At 43.5% G+C, this 14,755-nt stretch overlaps 1 protein-coding gene across 1 annotated transcript in view; it reads left to right on the plus strand.

Annotated features, from left to right (window-relative positions):
* MOB3B (MOB kinase activator 3B) overlaps positions 1 to 8,849 on the plus strand; it is a 205,964-nt gene extending 197,115 nt beyond the window's left edge. Inside the window, exon 4 of the mRNA XM_065879307.1 lies at positions 7,419 to 8,849. Within this exon, the coding sequence (XP_065735379.1) occupies positions 7,419 to 7,448 (30 nt within the window). The 3' untranslated portion in view covers positions 7,449 to 8,849. The remainder of the gene's footprint in view (positions 1 to 7,418) is intronic.
* Positions 8,850 to 14,755: the final 5,906 nt, after the last annotated feature.

The following is a 14,755-nucleotide window of genomic DNA, read 5'->3' on the forward strand; positions in this document are numbered from 1 at the left end:
CGCTGCAGTTCAAACCCACTTTCCCAAATCTGTCTTCATCTGAGAGGAGGCTGAGGAGAGGTGAGGGGTGGCCATGCTCCAGCTTAGGGGGCTGCCGGGAACTGGGGGGCCCTGAGGCTGTGCTGCTGGTTGGTCACAAGGAAGCACATTAGAAAAGGAGCACCCCTCCCCCCGGCCCCCCTCTCCCTGCCCCGCACCTTGGCCCTTTTTGGTGGACTCACCGTTTTCCTTTGTCTTTTTGGCAACTGTCACCTTAACATAGTGCCTTTAAAATGTGTTGGTGGAGCTCCATTACTAGAGAAGGAAAGTGTGTGTGTGTGTGTGTGTGTGTGTGTGTGTACCTGTGTTCTGTTAGATGAGAGGCTGTTGATTGAATACTTCCCTCTTTCTGCCAGATCTAACGATATGCTGTGTGTTTCAAGCTACCCTGTTTTCATGGTGGCTGGTGGTGGGAAGGACCCGCTTACACAAAGGTCATTTTCCCGAAGCGCTGGGCCCAGTGTTCTCATTCTTACCACACTGCTGCGCCTTCTATACCCACCTTCCTTTCGTCCCTTTGTGTCCTGTTCTTCCTAAATCATTGCTTTATTTCCAATATTTCTTCCTCCCCTTTCTCCTTCTTGTTTCTCAGAATTAGCAGAAAGTTGGTGAATTAGAAACAAGAAATTGGCTTTAAAATGCTGTTGCTGTAGCACTTCTGTGCCCAATATATGTTAAAACACTAGAAAAACAAAGAACCTCCGTCCTTTTATTTCTCCTCCCAGTGGAGTAATAGAAACAGGATGTATTTAGTCTGCTTACTTGTTTTTGTTTTTGAGGCAACCAAATCTGACCCTTATCCTTCCACTTGGCTAGCTGCGTGAACTTGGACAAGTTACTTCAGTTCTCTGAGCCTGTTTCCTCATCTGTAAGTTAGAAGGAGCAATGCCTACTTCACAGAGTTTTGAGCAAGAAGTACACACAACAAATATAGGTGCCTCCACCATAGTAGGTATTCAGTTTGTATTTTCCTCTACCTCTCGTTTTACTGGGTCTTTAAGACCTAATAATTGTTCATCTTCATTGGATTTTTGTCTAATTAGCAAATATTTTTACAGCCCCTTGTATGTGGCAGGCCTTGTGCACCAGGGTCCAAACAGAAACAAGATATGGTTCATCTCTTGCAGAGCAATCTCTTGCTGGAACCAGGAATTAATAAAGTGTCATAGAACAATGTGAGAGGTACTATGGGCACAAAGGGAAAGCAGAAGAGGACTACCTGAGACTTCTTGGGGATGCAGTGGGGAGGGTAGGAGATGGTGTTCCTGAGGGGGGGAAATGGTCAAGGGTCTCGAAGGATGCTGGAGTTGGGAGAAAGGTGTTTTGGGAAGAGAGGAGCAAAGGAAAGCGTATGTAGGGGCATTGCTGTGGGCTCAACGGTAGAGAAGGAGAGTTGGGGAGTGACGGCCGAGTGCTTGAGTAGTCTACACCAATGCTAGATGCTAGAGTTGGGACTTAGTTTGAAATCTGTGGAGAGCCATTTAGGTTTTAGGTTTACGTGGAGGAGAGCCAGTAATGCAAGAGGGATTTTCCTGAAGCACACTGAGGTGACACTTAAGGAATCCTCGTGTACACAAGTTGCCTCTCTGAAATCAACGTGGAGTGCAGGGTCCACAGGTCAGGAGTCCTGGCGCCGCCATTTATCAGTGGTCCCACCCTCGGCAAGTCACTTCCTCCCTAACAGCCGGGTCTTCACATCTCTGGAATGAAGGTGTTGGACTAGATCACATCCAGGTGTCCTCCCAGCTTGAACAGTAGTCTGTGATCCTGTGATTTTGTCACTCCTTTTTGGAGCTCATTTTATAATTCCTAATGTTAACTTATTCATATGGTTATGTTAGCATGATGACTGACACCTAGCAGACATCACATTTCTTTCTTTATTCCATGTGAAAATTCGATTACTGGGATGTGTGATGGTATGGTGTAGTAAGCTAAGTCAGTTGGTTTCTTCGTAGTCTTGGTCGAGTCAGAAATTATTTGCGTGACCCAGAATAAATCATTTTACTTCTCTGGACAGTTTATTCCCTCCGTGGCCAGTTCTCAAAATGGCTACACTGAGAGATAAGAGGAAGATTTGACTCGTAGAATTCACACAAGTTTGTTCCATGTATATTCAAACAAACAAACAAATAAAACTTTCAAATACTAGCAAAGATCTCTATTTTAATTTTAAATGTTTTAGATCAGAAGTGGCTGAGTATCTTATGCGGAAGATATGCTGATTTCATCCACCACCACCGTTCCCCACAAAGACTAGGCAAAATCATTTTAACTTCATTTCCAAAACTAACTATGATTTCAATGTGTAGATTTGGTCTACTTCTCTCTCTTTTTTTTTTTTTTGCGGTATGCGGGCCTCTCACTGTTGTGGCCTCTCCCGTTGCGGAGCAACAGGCTCTGGACGCGCAGCCTCAGCGACCATGGCTCACGGGCCCAGCCGCTCCGCGGCATGTGGGATCTTCCCAGACCGGGGCACAAACCCATGTCCCCTGCATTGGCAGGCGGACTCTCAATCACTGCGCCACCAGGGAAGCCCCTACTTCTCTGTCTCTTTTTTTTAATGAAGCTTATTTTTTAGGAAAAATTACATGTATATTAAAAATATCTAAAAAGCTAGAGAATATGTAAAAGGCAAATGTCAGAAATAGAAAACATATATTATTCCATTCACCCAGAGGTAAACTTACCATGCTGGACTCATACTTTATATTTTTTCCTAATATAATTGGATCAAACCATACATACTGTTATGTGACTTGACCAAAATATCCCTCATCATATATTACTATATAACAAAGTTTTAAGGGTCTGTTCAGATTCAGGCAAGATGAAATGGTGAGTTCCTTCCTGTGCTGGTAGAAAGCAGTGTGATGCAGGTGTGTGCAAAGTGATGGAGGAACTCGGGAAGGGAGCTAATTAACCCTTTCTGATCTTGAAGGTTATCAAAGTTTGCCAGGCATAGAAGGGCAGAAAGCATTTGCCAGATGGAAGAAACAGCCGATGAGAAGCTAGTAGAAACGTTACAGAGCGGAGCTGTTGGAGAACGGGGAGGAGTCTAGTTTGCCTGATGGGTGTGGTGAGTGGGCCGGGCTTCAACAGGAGGTGAGCAGGGTGGGTGGATCCAGTTAAGAACAGCTTTGTTTGCCAGGCTGCTGAGCGGGGACTTTGTTCTGCTGAGAGTCGGCAATCTGGGACTTTGCAGAATCAAGTTCTGCCGCAATGGTACCGACTGAGCACAACCAAAACCTGACCTGACTCTTTCCTTAAGAATGGATTTTTTAAAGTCTGGGTGCTTGAAAAGTCTTCATGTACAAACCAAATACAGCCTTTAGGAACATTTCTCAGAAAACTCACACTACTGCAGAAACCTCTTAAGCACCTGTTGGAGTTCTTTAGTGGACTTAATACATGGTGGGTTCAGATAACTCCTGCATGGCAAATTCATCCCTACAGAGCAAACTGCATAGGAGTTGTTTCAGCCACTCTCCCCGATAGGAAGGAACGTGTGTTGGCACTGCTGGATGCCTGCAGGAGGGCTGTGATGAAGAGGAAAGCCATGGAACCCAATATTGTCTGGTTTTTGTTTGTTTGTTTGTTTGGGGTTTTTTTTTTTGCGGTACGCGGGCCTCTCACTGTTGCGGCCTCTCCCGTTGCGGAGCACAGGCTCCGGACACGCAAGCTCAGCGGCCATGGCTCAGGGCCCAGCCGCTCCGCGGCATGTGGGATCTTTCGGGACCGGGGCACGAACCCGTGTTCCCTGCATCGGCAGGCGGACTCCCAACCACTGCGCCACTAGGGAAGTCCTGTCTGGTGTTTTTGGGGGGTTTGGGGTTTTTTTCTCAGAACCAGTTGGTTTTTAGCCAGCCCATTGGCGCCACCAAGTGGGAAATCGCTAGAATACAGCTGTGAAGGCTTGTAGGCTTCTGCAGGGCGGATCCAACTGAGACGTCCTTCCTCAAGTTTCAGATTTACTTCAACCATTCATTCCCTGTAAGAATGTTGAGGCCTCATAGTAAACAGTTTTTCTCCTGCATTTGAGGCTGCACGGTGTGGTGAGGAAAGCACTGGTCCTGGCTTTTCACAGACTAACTCAGTGGCTTTGCTTAAGTCCCATATCCTCTCTCAATCTTTTCCCTCTTCTGCTTTCCTTAAAAAAAAAAAAAAAAGTCTTCCACATTTCTTGTGTCTATAGTCTTTTAGTGGCATAACTGTTTTAGTATTTACCGATTGCACTTGTAACTCAGTCTGGATAAAGAAAAACTATCTCTTCAGCATTTTGAAAATTCAGGAACGATTGCAATTAATTGTTAATTAATATAAGTCAATATCACTGAGATGCATATTCATAAGAGTGTCTCAGAGGCTTAAACCATGGTCATGTGGTGTAGTGGAAAGAGCTGGCCTTTGCATCCAGATAGATCTGAGTTTAAATCTCTACTTCTGCCACTTTCTGTGTGACTTTGATAAGTTATTCTCTGTCTCTGTGCCTGTTTCCTCATCAGACCAATGGGGATGGCAAAGCTTACTTCACAGGATCAGGGTAAGGGTTACATGAAGTGATATCTGTAAAGCCGTGAGGGACACCGAGACTAAACAACAGCAAACCTTTGTTTGATGGAAGCAACTGTTACCATTTAAGCTTGGCAGCTTACTGTCCACCATACCTGTTCACCCTGAGCACATCACTTCTGCTCTGAGGCCTGGATTCCTCTTCTGTCAAAGTTTTACAGAGGCAATGATATTAATATAACCACCTGAAGCACCTGCAACTCATAGAGGCTTAACAAATGCTAGTTCCTTTCTTTCTGTAATCCTGACCCATTGCAAATAATTATAAGAATTAGTTATAAAGGCAAAGTTGTCTTCATCCCATGATCTCTCCTTCACTCTCTTGCTCTCACTCTTTCAAACACACCCGCGTGCACACACACACACACACACACACACACACACACACACACACACATACTTTGTATTCCCACCCAATTCCCACCTAATTTTTCCCATCTCTGTCACAAAAAGTTAACCAAAAACACAAGAACCTTTGGAAGCTTAACAGAGGAACAGCAAATTCCTTTTCAGCTTGTCATCATCTATTTCCATCCCCCCACACCAGGTGCCTGGGTCCTTATCCAAATAGTTGTGCGCTTACCTGTCTCCCCACCCCTGCGTCCCCATCCTGCCCTGGCCCCCCTGCTCCAGCCACAGCAGCATCAGATCCCTGGCGGGCTCCACCTCGACTGTGCTTCCCTCCAGCCACAGCCCCTGTTCTCCAGTCCCCCTTCTCCCACCCTCACCTGTCAGACTCTTCCTCCTCTAGGTTGTGGAGTCCATCTCAGTGGGTACGTTATCAGAGAAGTCCTCTCAAGGTTCTGCCTTCCCAGCACACAGTGGCTGCTGCCATGTTTGTGCTTCTGGAGAGATCAGGAAAGAGAATGAAGGCGTACTCTGTCCATGAATACTTTTTAACCTTCCCACTCACCTCAAGTAGGCATCACTGGTCTGTTTCACAGATGAGGACACTGGGAGCCCATTCATTGCTGGATTGCACAAACATTTTATCCATCATCACTTGCCAGGCACTGGGGACACAGCACAGACCACAGACACAGCCCTTTTCTCTGTGGGTCTTACAGGCTCTTACAAGGGATGAATCCAGGAGGCAGGAGTGAAACAGAAAGACTATCCTGGTTGTGGAGAAGGGTGCTATGAAAGAGCAGAAGAGGTGATGCCCTATCCTGGAGGTTCGGAAGGGTATCCCTAGAAAGGGGCCACTTCAGCTAAGACCCGAAGGCTCAGGGAGGTCACACAGGGTGGTAGTGAGGGCAGAGTGGGATGGGTGGATTGGGTTCTACCATGCCTCATCTCCTCCTCTAAATATCAACATTTATGTCATTGTATTTTATATCGTTTTCTCCCTGATAGACTGTAGTTCCTTGAGAACAGTGACCTCATCTCCCAGGCACCTGGTCCATAGCACAAGTACGGAGCATAAGTAAATGGTCACTTAATTTTTCAATATACGTATCTCTACATAATTGCCTTGCTTAATATTATAAGGGTGCAAAAGTACCTAGATTCTGTTCTGTATATTTGGTTATTTTTTTAACCAGCACATTGGTATGGTTTTCTAATCGAGTCTCTGAGCAGCTGGCACGCCTATTCACAAGCTCCTGTTACTCAGATGTTTCCTATTTGATAGGGGGCGCTGGAGGGTGAGCTGGGGTCAGCGTGCAAGAGAGGTAGCAGCTGGCGTCAGCTCTGCAGCAGGTGGACCTCAGAAGCGGCTCATTCATCTAACTAAAATATATGAGACGTGTCCTCCTAAATGCCACAAGGCACAAGTCTCCTTCCCAGCCTGTGATCCAGGACATTCTTAAGGATGAAAGAGGAGCTGCTGCCCTGTGCCAGGCACTGTGCTAGTGAGGGTTTCTTCTTCCTGACACCTTGGAGCTCACAAGTAAAGCCAACCCACATGCCCGTCGCCCATGTGTGTGCACGCGCACGCACACACACACACACACAGGTGTACAAACTGGCTCCTTGCGCGCAGGCCTCCAGGTGGGCACAGGTGGGGGGCGTGGCTGATCCACAGTGGTAGGGGCGGGAGTGCCTGAAGGCCTCCCAGGCAGATCAGAGTCATCTTGCTGGAGTTGGGAAGATGAATGGCAATTAGCCAAGAGAGCCGGGCGTGGTAGGAGCAGGCCGCGGGCGAGGGTCTCGCCTGTGCAGAGACCCAGAGAAGGAGAACAGATGACACATTTGGGATCTATAAATGCCCACAAGAGCATTTATAGAAAGGCCAGCTGGTTGTGGTTGACTGTCAGACACATTGGAATAGTCTTCATTTCTGTTAAGAAATGTCCTTCCTCCCACTTTTCTTGACTTTTACCTATCCTTCATTTTCTCATCTTTGATTGAAACTTACGTAAAGAGAAATTGTGCTCTACTGTAAGGACAACAGCCGTCTAAATCCAATGATCATATCAACCAGTAAGTGATACTTCACTCCTGATGGGGAGACTGCTGGGAGTGGTGGAGACTGGGGCAAACTGGAGAGTGTATTCTGCATCTGAAGAGGACAGCAATTCTCAACTCAGCTGCCCAGTGGCTCCAGATCTTGCAATTTTTCCAAAACACAGAGCAACCTGGATTTTTGGCAAGTTAGCTGAGGTTTTTAAACATTGCTTTGATTAAAAAAAAAAAAAGCCTGCAGCCAGTGGAATACATCTGTATGCAGAGCCTTATTCCTGGGCCATGCTTGCAAGCTCTGGTTTAAAGGCTCCAGAGGTTGCCAGGGTATTTTCAGAATCCTTCAACAAGTCATTGCTCTGCTTATAGTTACTCCTAACCATCCTTCTCCCCCTGCTTTCCAGAAAGAGATGACGAGCAGGATGTGTCACTAACGCCCCATCTTACCCTACGGAAGAAAGAGGAAAAGCTGTTTCCTCCTGGAGTCCCGGGCCGGCAGGAGGGAGACCTCCCTGGCTGAAAAGGTGCACCTACTTCCAGGAGCAGGCAAGCTGGAGACCGGCGGTGACTCCTGAGAGATGTTCCCCGCTCACTTCGTGTGCCCTTAACCGTCTGAGCGCTGCTAGCCGTGACCTGTGGACCTGGCCAGGAGAGAAGGACGGCCCCTCACCCATCCTGGAGGAAGGAAGCCTCTGCACTTACATGCGTGTCGCAGTTCTGCCTGTGACCTGCCACCTAAGCTTTACTGGAATTCAGGTTTTGAGACTGAGATACTTACCTGTACTTTTCCACTTACCTGTCTCGTCAGCCGGCTGCCTTTTCTGTAATGTGTTTTCTGAGTACCCAGTGAATTTTGGAGCTCTGGACGCACAGCCAGTTTTTCTCTAACAAGCCTTCCTGTGCGGTCCCTGCAGGCTCTGGCCCTGATGCCGTGGTCTTGGCTGGGAGGTCCGAGGCCCGTGCCACAGCATCAGTGCAGTTTCCCCCATAAGCAGTTTGACCAGGGACCACTCCACGGGGTGGCTTGTCTTGCCCCAGATAGGGTCTGCACACTTTCATTGCAGGGAAGAGACTGGTCTTTAGCCTAAGGCTAACTAGTTACCAGTTCACCCTCAACAGAATGTGCTTTTTATAACCACACCATTCCTTGTCTCTTCCGTTCAAGATATTTTTTTTTCCCTGTTTCCCCGAAGAGAGAAATAAAAGGAAGTTATAAATGACCAAGAATGATCAGCAGATGCCCTCAGCCAAATTAGTGCAGTGTTTGTTCATTATTAAAGGGTGTGGTGGCTATCTTCGAACAATACTGAAATTTCAGTGGAAAAAAAAAACCCAACAAAAGTACAATGGGTAATTTGGTGCCTGTAGCTCAAATGCCCCGCCCACTGATTCGTAATCGTCCCAGACGGCCCTCTGAGCTTCTAGATCTAGCCGATGTTTTCTTCCTCTTCCTCTGCGCTCTCCCTTCCTCTGCCCTATGATATTATGGCACAAAGTTAATTTCTGCCCGGAGGATGCTGGCGCCACAGTTGCCAAGGTAACAGTGGAGCTGGAGCCAACTTCCTTCTCCCAGCCTTCCCAGTGTTTCTATCCCAGTAGACAGAATCATTCTGTGCTACATCCTGCCTTTTGAAAGCTAAGTGACTTTTAGCTGAAGCAATGTTGCCTTCTCTGATTCATTCGCAAAACCGTGGTGGTCCTGAGAGCCTATGACTAGGGGGTGATGATACTTCCAGTGAGCATTTGAATTCGACAAAATAGCAGTTGGTGGAGGGATGTAGATAAGAATGTATTGGGGCATTTCAATGTAATACTGATTAAAGAGTAACTCAACAGCTCTGATTTTGTTTCATTGCATGTAATGTGTTAAAAACCATTTGGAGCTGCTGCGAGAGCCTAGAAAGGCATGAAGTCTTTCTTGGTCCAAACTGAGAAAGGGTCAACGGTCTGGGCACCGTGGCATTCTGTGTTGACCTAACCCGGCAAACCGACCCTTGCTTTGTATCTCGTCAAAGTTGTCTCATGGAATCCAAGTGCTGCTACCTCTCTCCATATTGTTGTGCTCTGATCAACAACAAACGTACCTTTTTTGCTTTTTGTTTTTTTGCTTCCTAAGTAACTTCGAGAGGACAAGATAGGCAAAGATTTTTCTCAGCATCATTTTTGGCTGAAAGGATATCTGACTGTCCTAAGCATCCAGAGATCAGACAAATGAGCCCGTCTTCCCGACCCATGCACGATGCAGTTAGTGCCACGTGGGAGTGTTGAGCAGTGAGACAGAGAAATGACAGCATGGAGCCCAGGCCCTGGGAGGAACTCTGAAGCTCTGCACAATGGAAAACACAGGAGTTTTGCATTAAAAAGTTGACTAAGTTGGGCTTCCCTGGTGGCGCAGTGGTTGAGAGTCCTCCTGCCGATGCAGGGGACGCGGGCTCGTGCCCCGGTCCGGGAAGATCCCACATGCCGCGGAGCGGCTGGGGATCGTGAGCCATGGCCGCTGAGCCTGCGCGTCCGGAGCCTGTGCTCCGCAACGGGAGAGGCCACAACAGTGAGAGGCCCGCGTACCGCAAAAAAAAAAAAAGTTGACTAAGTTCCGGTATTTCAATAATGCCTGATCAAGTAGGATGCTGGACTCTGAAGACTTCTGTTATGAAGTCTTTTGAAGGTTATTTTCTGTTAACTGTGCATATGCAATTTCCATTCAATTAAAAAAAAATCCAGAGTTTTTTAAAACTTCTTGGAACAATTTCCCCCTGGTTGTATTGCTCGCTGCGCTAATCGGCACTGCTAGGGTTAAGTGCTGGCAAACCACTCTTACGTTTTAATTACAGACTGTTCCTATTCCCGTAGAACTTTGTTTGGCAAATTCTGAAGAAAATCATTACAGACGATCTTTTATCTCTTTGGCCTGACTACATGCTAAGTACCTCTCCTGGCAAATGGAGATCTGAGCTCCTGGCAGCTCTTCAGGCATCTCCTACTCTCTGGGTCTGAGACTGACATCTTGCTTCTTCCTCTTAACCTGGCTCGCTCTCCCTCATTTCCCACTATTTTTTTTTTTTTAGTTGAGTAATACATGTATCCATGATTTTCTTTTTTTTTTTTTTTTGAGAAATGTCAAAGTGGAAATTTCAAAAAGGAAAGCTTACAATGACATCCATATACCCGTAGTTGTCATTCTCTTTAGTTAATGGATTAGAGTCCTTCTTTTATGTATGTGTGAGGTGTGTGTGTACGTGTGTGTGTGTGTGTGCGTGCGCGTGTGTATGTGGGTCTTTCATGACACTGACATTAGTAAAGAGTTCTGGCTGGTTTGTTTGTAGAATGTTCCACAATCTGGCTTTTTTTTCTGATTGTTTCCTCATTTTTAGATTCAGGTTAAACATTTTTTAGCAAGAATACTATGTAAGTGATGTGTTTCTTTCCTTTTGCATCATATCAGGAAGCATATAATGTCTAGTTGTCTCTTTTTATGATAAATATTAAGCTTGATCAGTGGGTTGAGGTGTTATCTGCCTGATCCATTCATTATAAAGTTCCATAATTCATTATAAAGATCTGAAATTCCGTATGCATACATTTTGTAGAGTGTGAGATAGTACATATGTGCTTTCCTTTCCTAGTATTCACAAAGAGGTCCAGGATCTCCAAAAGATTACAGCCATTGCAGTTAGATGATATAGCAGTGACAGAGAATTCATCTTTTCCCATTTAACAGAAGAGGACACAAAAAGTTTCCCTCTGCAGGTAATGCATCAGTATGCTGACTAATGAGAATTTGTGCGGTCCCTGAAGCCAGAGCTAAGACATATATAACTTTTTTTTCTCCCATCCTCAGTGACCTCCCATTCAGACCGATGGTTTATTTTAGAGAGCGTGCATTTTCATTGATGGTGATTGCCCAAGGGTGCAAAAATTGATTTGGGTGGGGAGGAAATCTTATATATTACACTGGGTCATGGCCTGACCATAGTACATATACAGATATGAAGTATATATGTAGTATTAAATTTCCGTAGGGATAGGGAGATGATTAGGAATAAAATGTCTAAAAAGGCTCTTTAGGAGGGTGACAATTTTAAAACATTGAGAAATACCCATCTGGAGTCAGTTTCTACTTCTGAGATTTCTCATTTTCTCTTCCTGGGGTGTTTGCTCATTTCTGAGGGCCAGGATGAATGGAAGCAACTTCGAGAGATTTCTTAAGCTATTCCTTCTACCCTCCCAAACCACATCAGTAACATTCCAGGTGAAAAACCAATTCTCCTCTCAACGGTCTTCAGGCACAGAAATTCTGCAGCATCCTCTGGTATAACCCACAGACCAGATTCAATCTGAAATCCTTCCATTCAACTTGAGTTAAACTGTTATCTGTGCGTTTCAGCTCACCTTTTCTAGTATCCCACATTGAGACCCAAAGACTGTATAAGTAAAAACATACTAAATGAGAGCTTTATTTGCATGGCCACTAAATATTTGAAGACTGTTACCAGGTGTCTTTCAGCCTTCCTCCATTTATCACCTCCCAATGGCGAAATTCTCTTGGAAGTCTCGTTGCCCCACTGCTAACATTGCTATACTTCAGCCTGAAACCTTCCCAAAGCTCTCCATGTCACTGTGCATTATGGATGTAACTAGCAGTGAACATTAAGAAATTACTGCATGCTGTCTCCAAACTATGTTGTGTCTTTGCTAACTCTTGACTTGATTTTATACACTTATAAATGTTCTTTTCTATTGTATTTGCCCGCACTAAATCCTTATCTATATTCTGTTCCGCCATTTTGCTTTTCTTCTTTAGCTTCCTTCCTTCCTACCTTTAGCGTTCCCTGTAAGATCACACTGAGTTATTTTGTTTTAATCTCCTCTTTAATTGGCCAAGCATTAGGGGATGTGGATAGAATTTCTCTTCTCTTTTTGTGGTGATTATGTCATTCTGGTCATTAATGGAAGCACATCACTTCCTGTGGCCTCTAGCCTTACACCGCTTCCACACCCTATGGGTATCACACTGTGAGAACAAGAAATACCGTAGGAAAAGTACAGCCACCAAGGAATGTGTACAAAGGCAAAATCACTAAAAAGAGTCTGATGTGTCACTTGGTTAATACTGTTGTCCTTTGTGCTTTAATCATTTTAGTTCTTAATGAAATAGGTGATTCTCTCCTAGAATTAGCGAAACAAAGCGTGTTTTGGAACTAATGGGGTTTTTTTCCCTGCTTTTAAAAATGTATCAACAAAAAAACTTATAACACGTCGTTTCCCTCTGGGCAGTTATTAATTCTGGGTAACCAGTTTTCAATGAATAAATAAGGATTTTAGTAACTTTTAGAGGGAGGAGTCCATTTCTAATCTGACAGTTATGCTGTTTTACTAGCTTTTAATGTTCTAATTTCAAAGTTTTTCAGTATCTTTTCTAATTGCATCAGAAAAAAGATTTAGCATATTTTTAGTTCCATTTGTGATTAAATTGAGGGTTTGGTTCTAAGAACAGACTAACAATGAAAAACAATTCAAATGCAAGATAAGACTAAAGGATATTTATGAAATCAGTTTTATGTGAGCTTAGGAATTCAAATGTTACAAATAAAAGACACATAACCATCTTCTATCTTGTCTTTTTTATGTGTTTGTTTTATTTCTTTAACAAGCATATTCTTCATCCTGCAGTGATCCTGGAACAAATCAATGAAAAGAAAGGTTAACTCTACAAAAAACTAATTCAAAACTTATTTTAGAACACATGCACATGTTTGTATTTTAGCAGAAGTTCCTTTATTCTATTACAGATTTTCCCGGGAGGGTGTCATGCATATTGTGTAGCTTCTCAACAGGTTAATGTTGTACATCTTTTTTCTTGCAGTAGGATTCAGTATTAAGTTTGGTAACAGCCTGGCATATAAAGGTAATAAGTCTAGATTATAGAAGAAACTCATCAACCAGAGTAAACACACCTGAGGTTTAATCTCAGGCTTGCCACTACCTTATTTGTATGACCTTAGGTAGTATATTTAATTGTTCTGCGCCTCAGATTTCTGAACTGCAGCTGGGGTCCTAGATTTGTTCCTATGTAGCTTATAATTATTTTTGGACACTGATGTAAGATTAAAATATTAACATATTTGGAAAAGCAGAAACATGTACATTCTATATACTTATATATTATTGATATTAGTACATTTACAGTCACTGCGTAATCATTGTAAATGACTCCAAACGTAGCCCCCGTTCCTAATAGCAACAATAGAATACTATGTCTGACGAAAGCTGTTTGTGACGAGGTGATTTCTAGACACAGGGCAGTGAGGAACGAGATTTCTGGAACTCAATCACACATATAAGGGTTTCTCTGTTTCTCAGTTCCACTGTCTGAAATGTGTACCAAGAAGTGACAGAGAGGTGGGCTATGGACGGAATTTGTCCTGCAGGCATGTTTTGTTGGACCTATGTAGACTGTAGTTGTTGTTGTTGTTTAACTAGTACCGACATTTAAAAATCGGAAAATTTGACACATGAAAATTTCTGGCTTCTCTTACAAAATCAGAAGATCTGGCCACACAAGGCTTTTGTTTTCAGGAATCGGCTGAGAAGTGGCTGACCCATTTTGATGGAGTTGTCTCTCTAATGTACCACTGTCCTCTTACACTGGGATGCTTCACTCATGTACATTTTTTGCCACTCCCCTAAGGCATGTCTGGTCACAGCCCCTGCTTTACCATGTCTAGAGAGGCCCCTGAGGAAACCACTATTTTAATTTTCAAATGTATCCCCATACACATTGAATACCTGGTATTATTATATTCTCCCTAGTAACCTACATTGTATTAATGATAATAAATGGAAAACTGTCTTAGAAGACAATAAATTCAAACCAGATGCCTTCAGTTCTTCCACCCAACAACAGCAAACTTGATACTCCCATAAGAAGCTTGCTTCCCGTGGAAGCTAAGCTGATCATTAAATCTATGCAATCTTTCAATATCCTAAATTCTTAAATTTCAACTTTGCTTCCAAGCAGACTTCATTGCTACATTGACCAAAATGATAAAGAACTGTCATTGGGAAGCAATCGTAGTGTCATTTATAACAATTACATATTTTATCTGATTTTTCTATTTCATTGTGAAGTAGATTTTAACAGAACACGTTATTTTAACGGAAACTTCTTGTTTTAATGCAGCATTCATCATCTAACTGAGTTTTAATGAGGACAAAAAAACAAACAAAAATTTCCAGTACTTAATAAATGAAAACCCAAATGAGGACATCCAATTCAATCTAATTAAACTTTGATTGAGCTTATAAATATTACTGCATACTAGATTAAGTTGAATAACTGCTCCAAAGGAAATTGTATCATATAACTGAGATGTGACCTCACCTATAACCAAATCAGCAAAGGATAAGAGTGTAAGCATTTTCAAGAAATATATAGAACATAGAGGTACAAAAGTATCAACAGAATCCTGTTTATTAACCCAGAAACAATATTTTGGATAACTGTTTCTCCATAACTGTGCATATAATGTCTCTACAATGATATATTTAGTATTGCTAAAAACTACATGCTGACATCCATCCGTAAGAGGCAGCAGCATTTAGAAAAATCGTACATTGTGACTTGTTTATTTATCTAAAGGCTAATTATTTCACTTAGGGCAAAGATGCTGAGGTCTTTTAGACAGGATGAAGTTTGGTGGGAGAAGTTAACATTGGCTGGACATGAGGAACTGGGCCACCC

This window comes from Phocoena phocoena, chromosome 6 (assembly GCF_963924675.1).
Source record: "Phocoena phocoena chromosome 6, mPhoPho1.1, whole genome shotgun sequence".
NCBI lineage: Eukaryota > Metazoa > Chordata > Mammalia > Artiodactyla > Phocoenidae > Phocoena > Phocoena phocoena.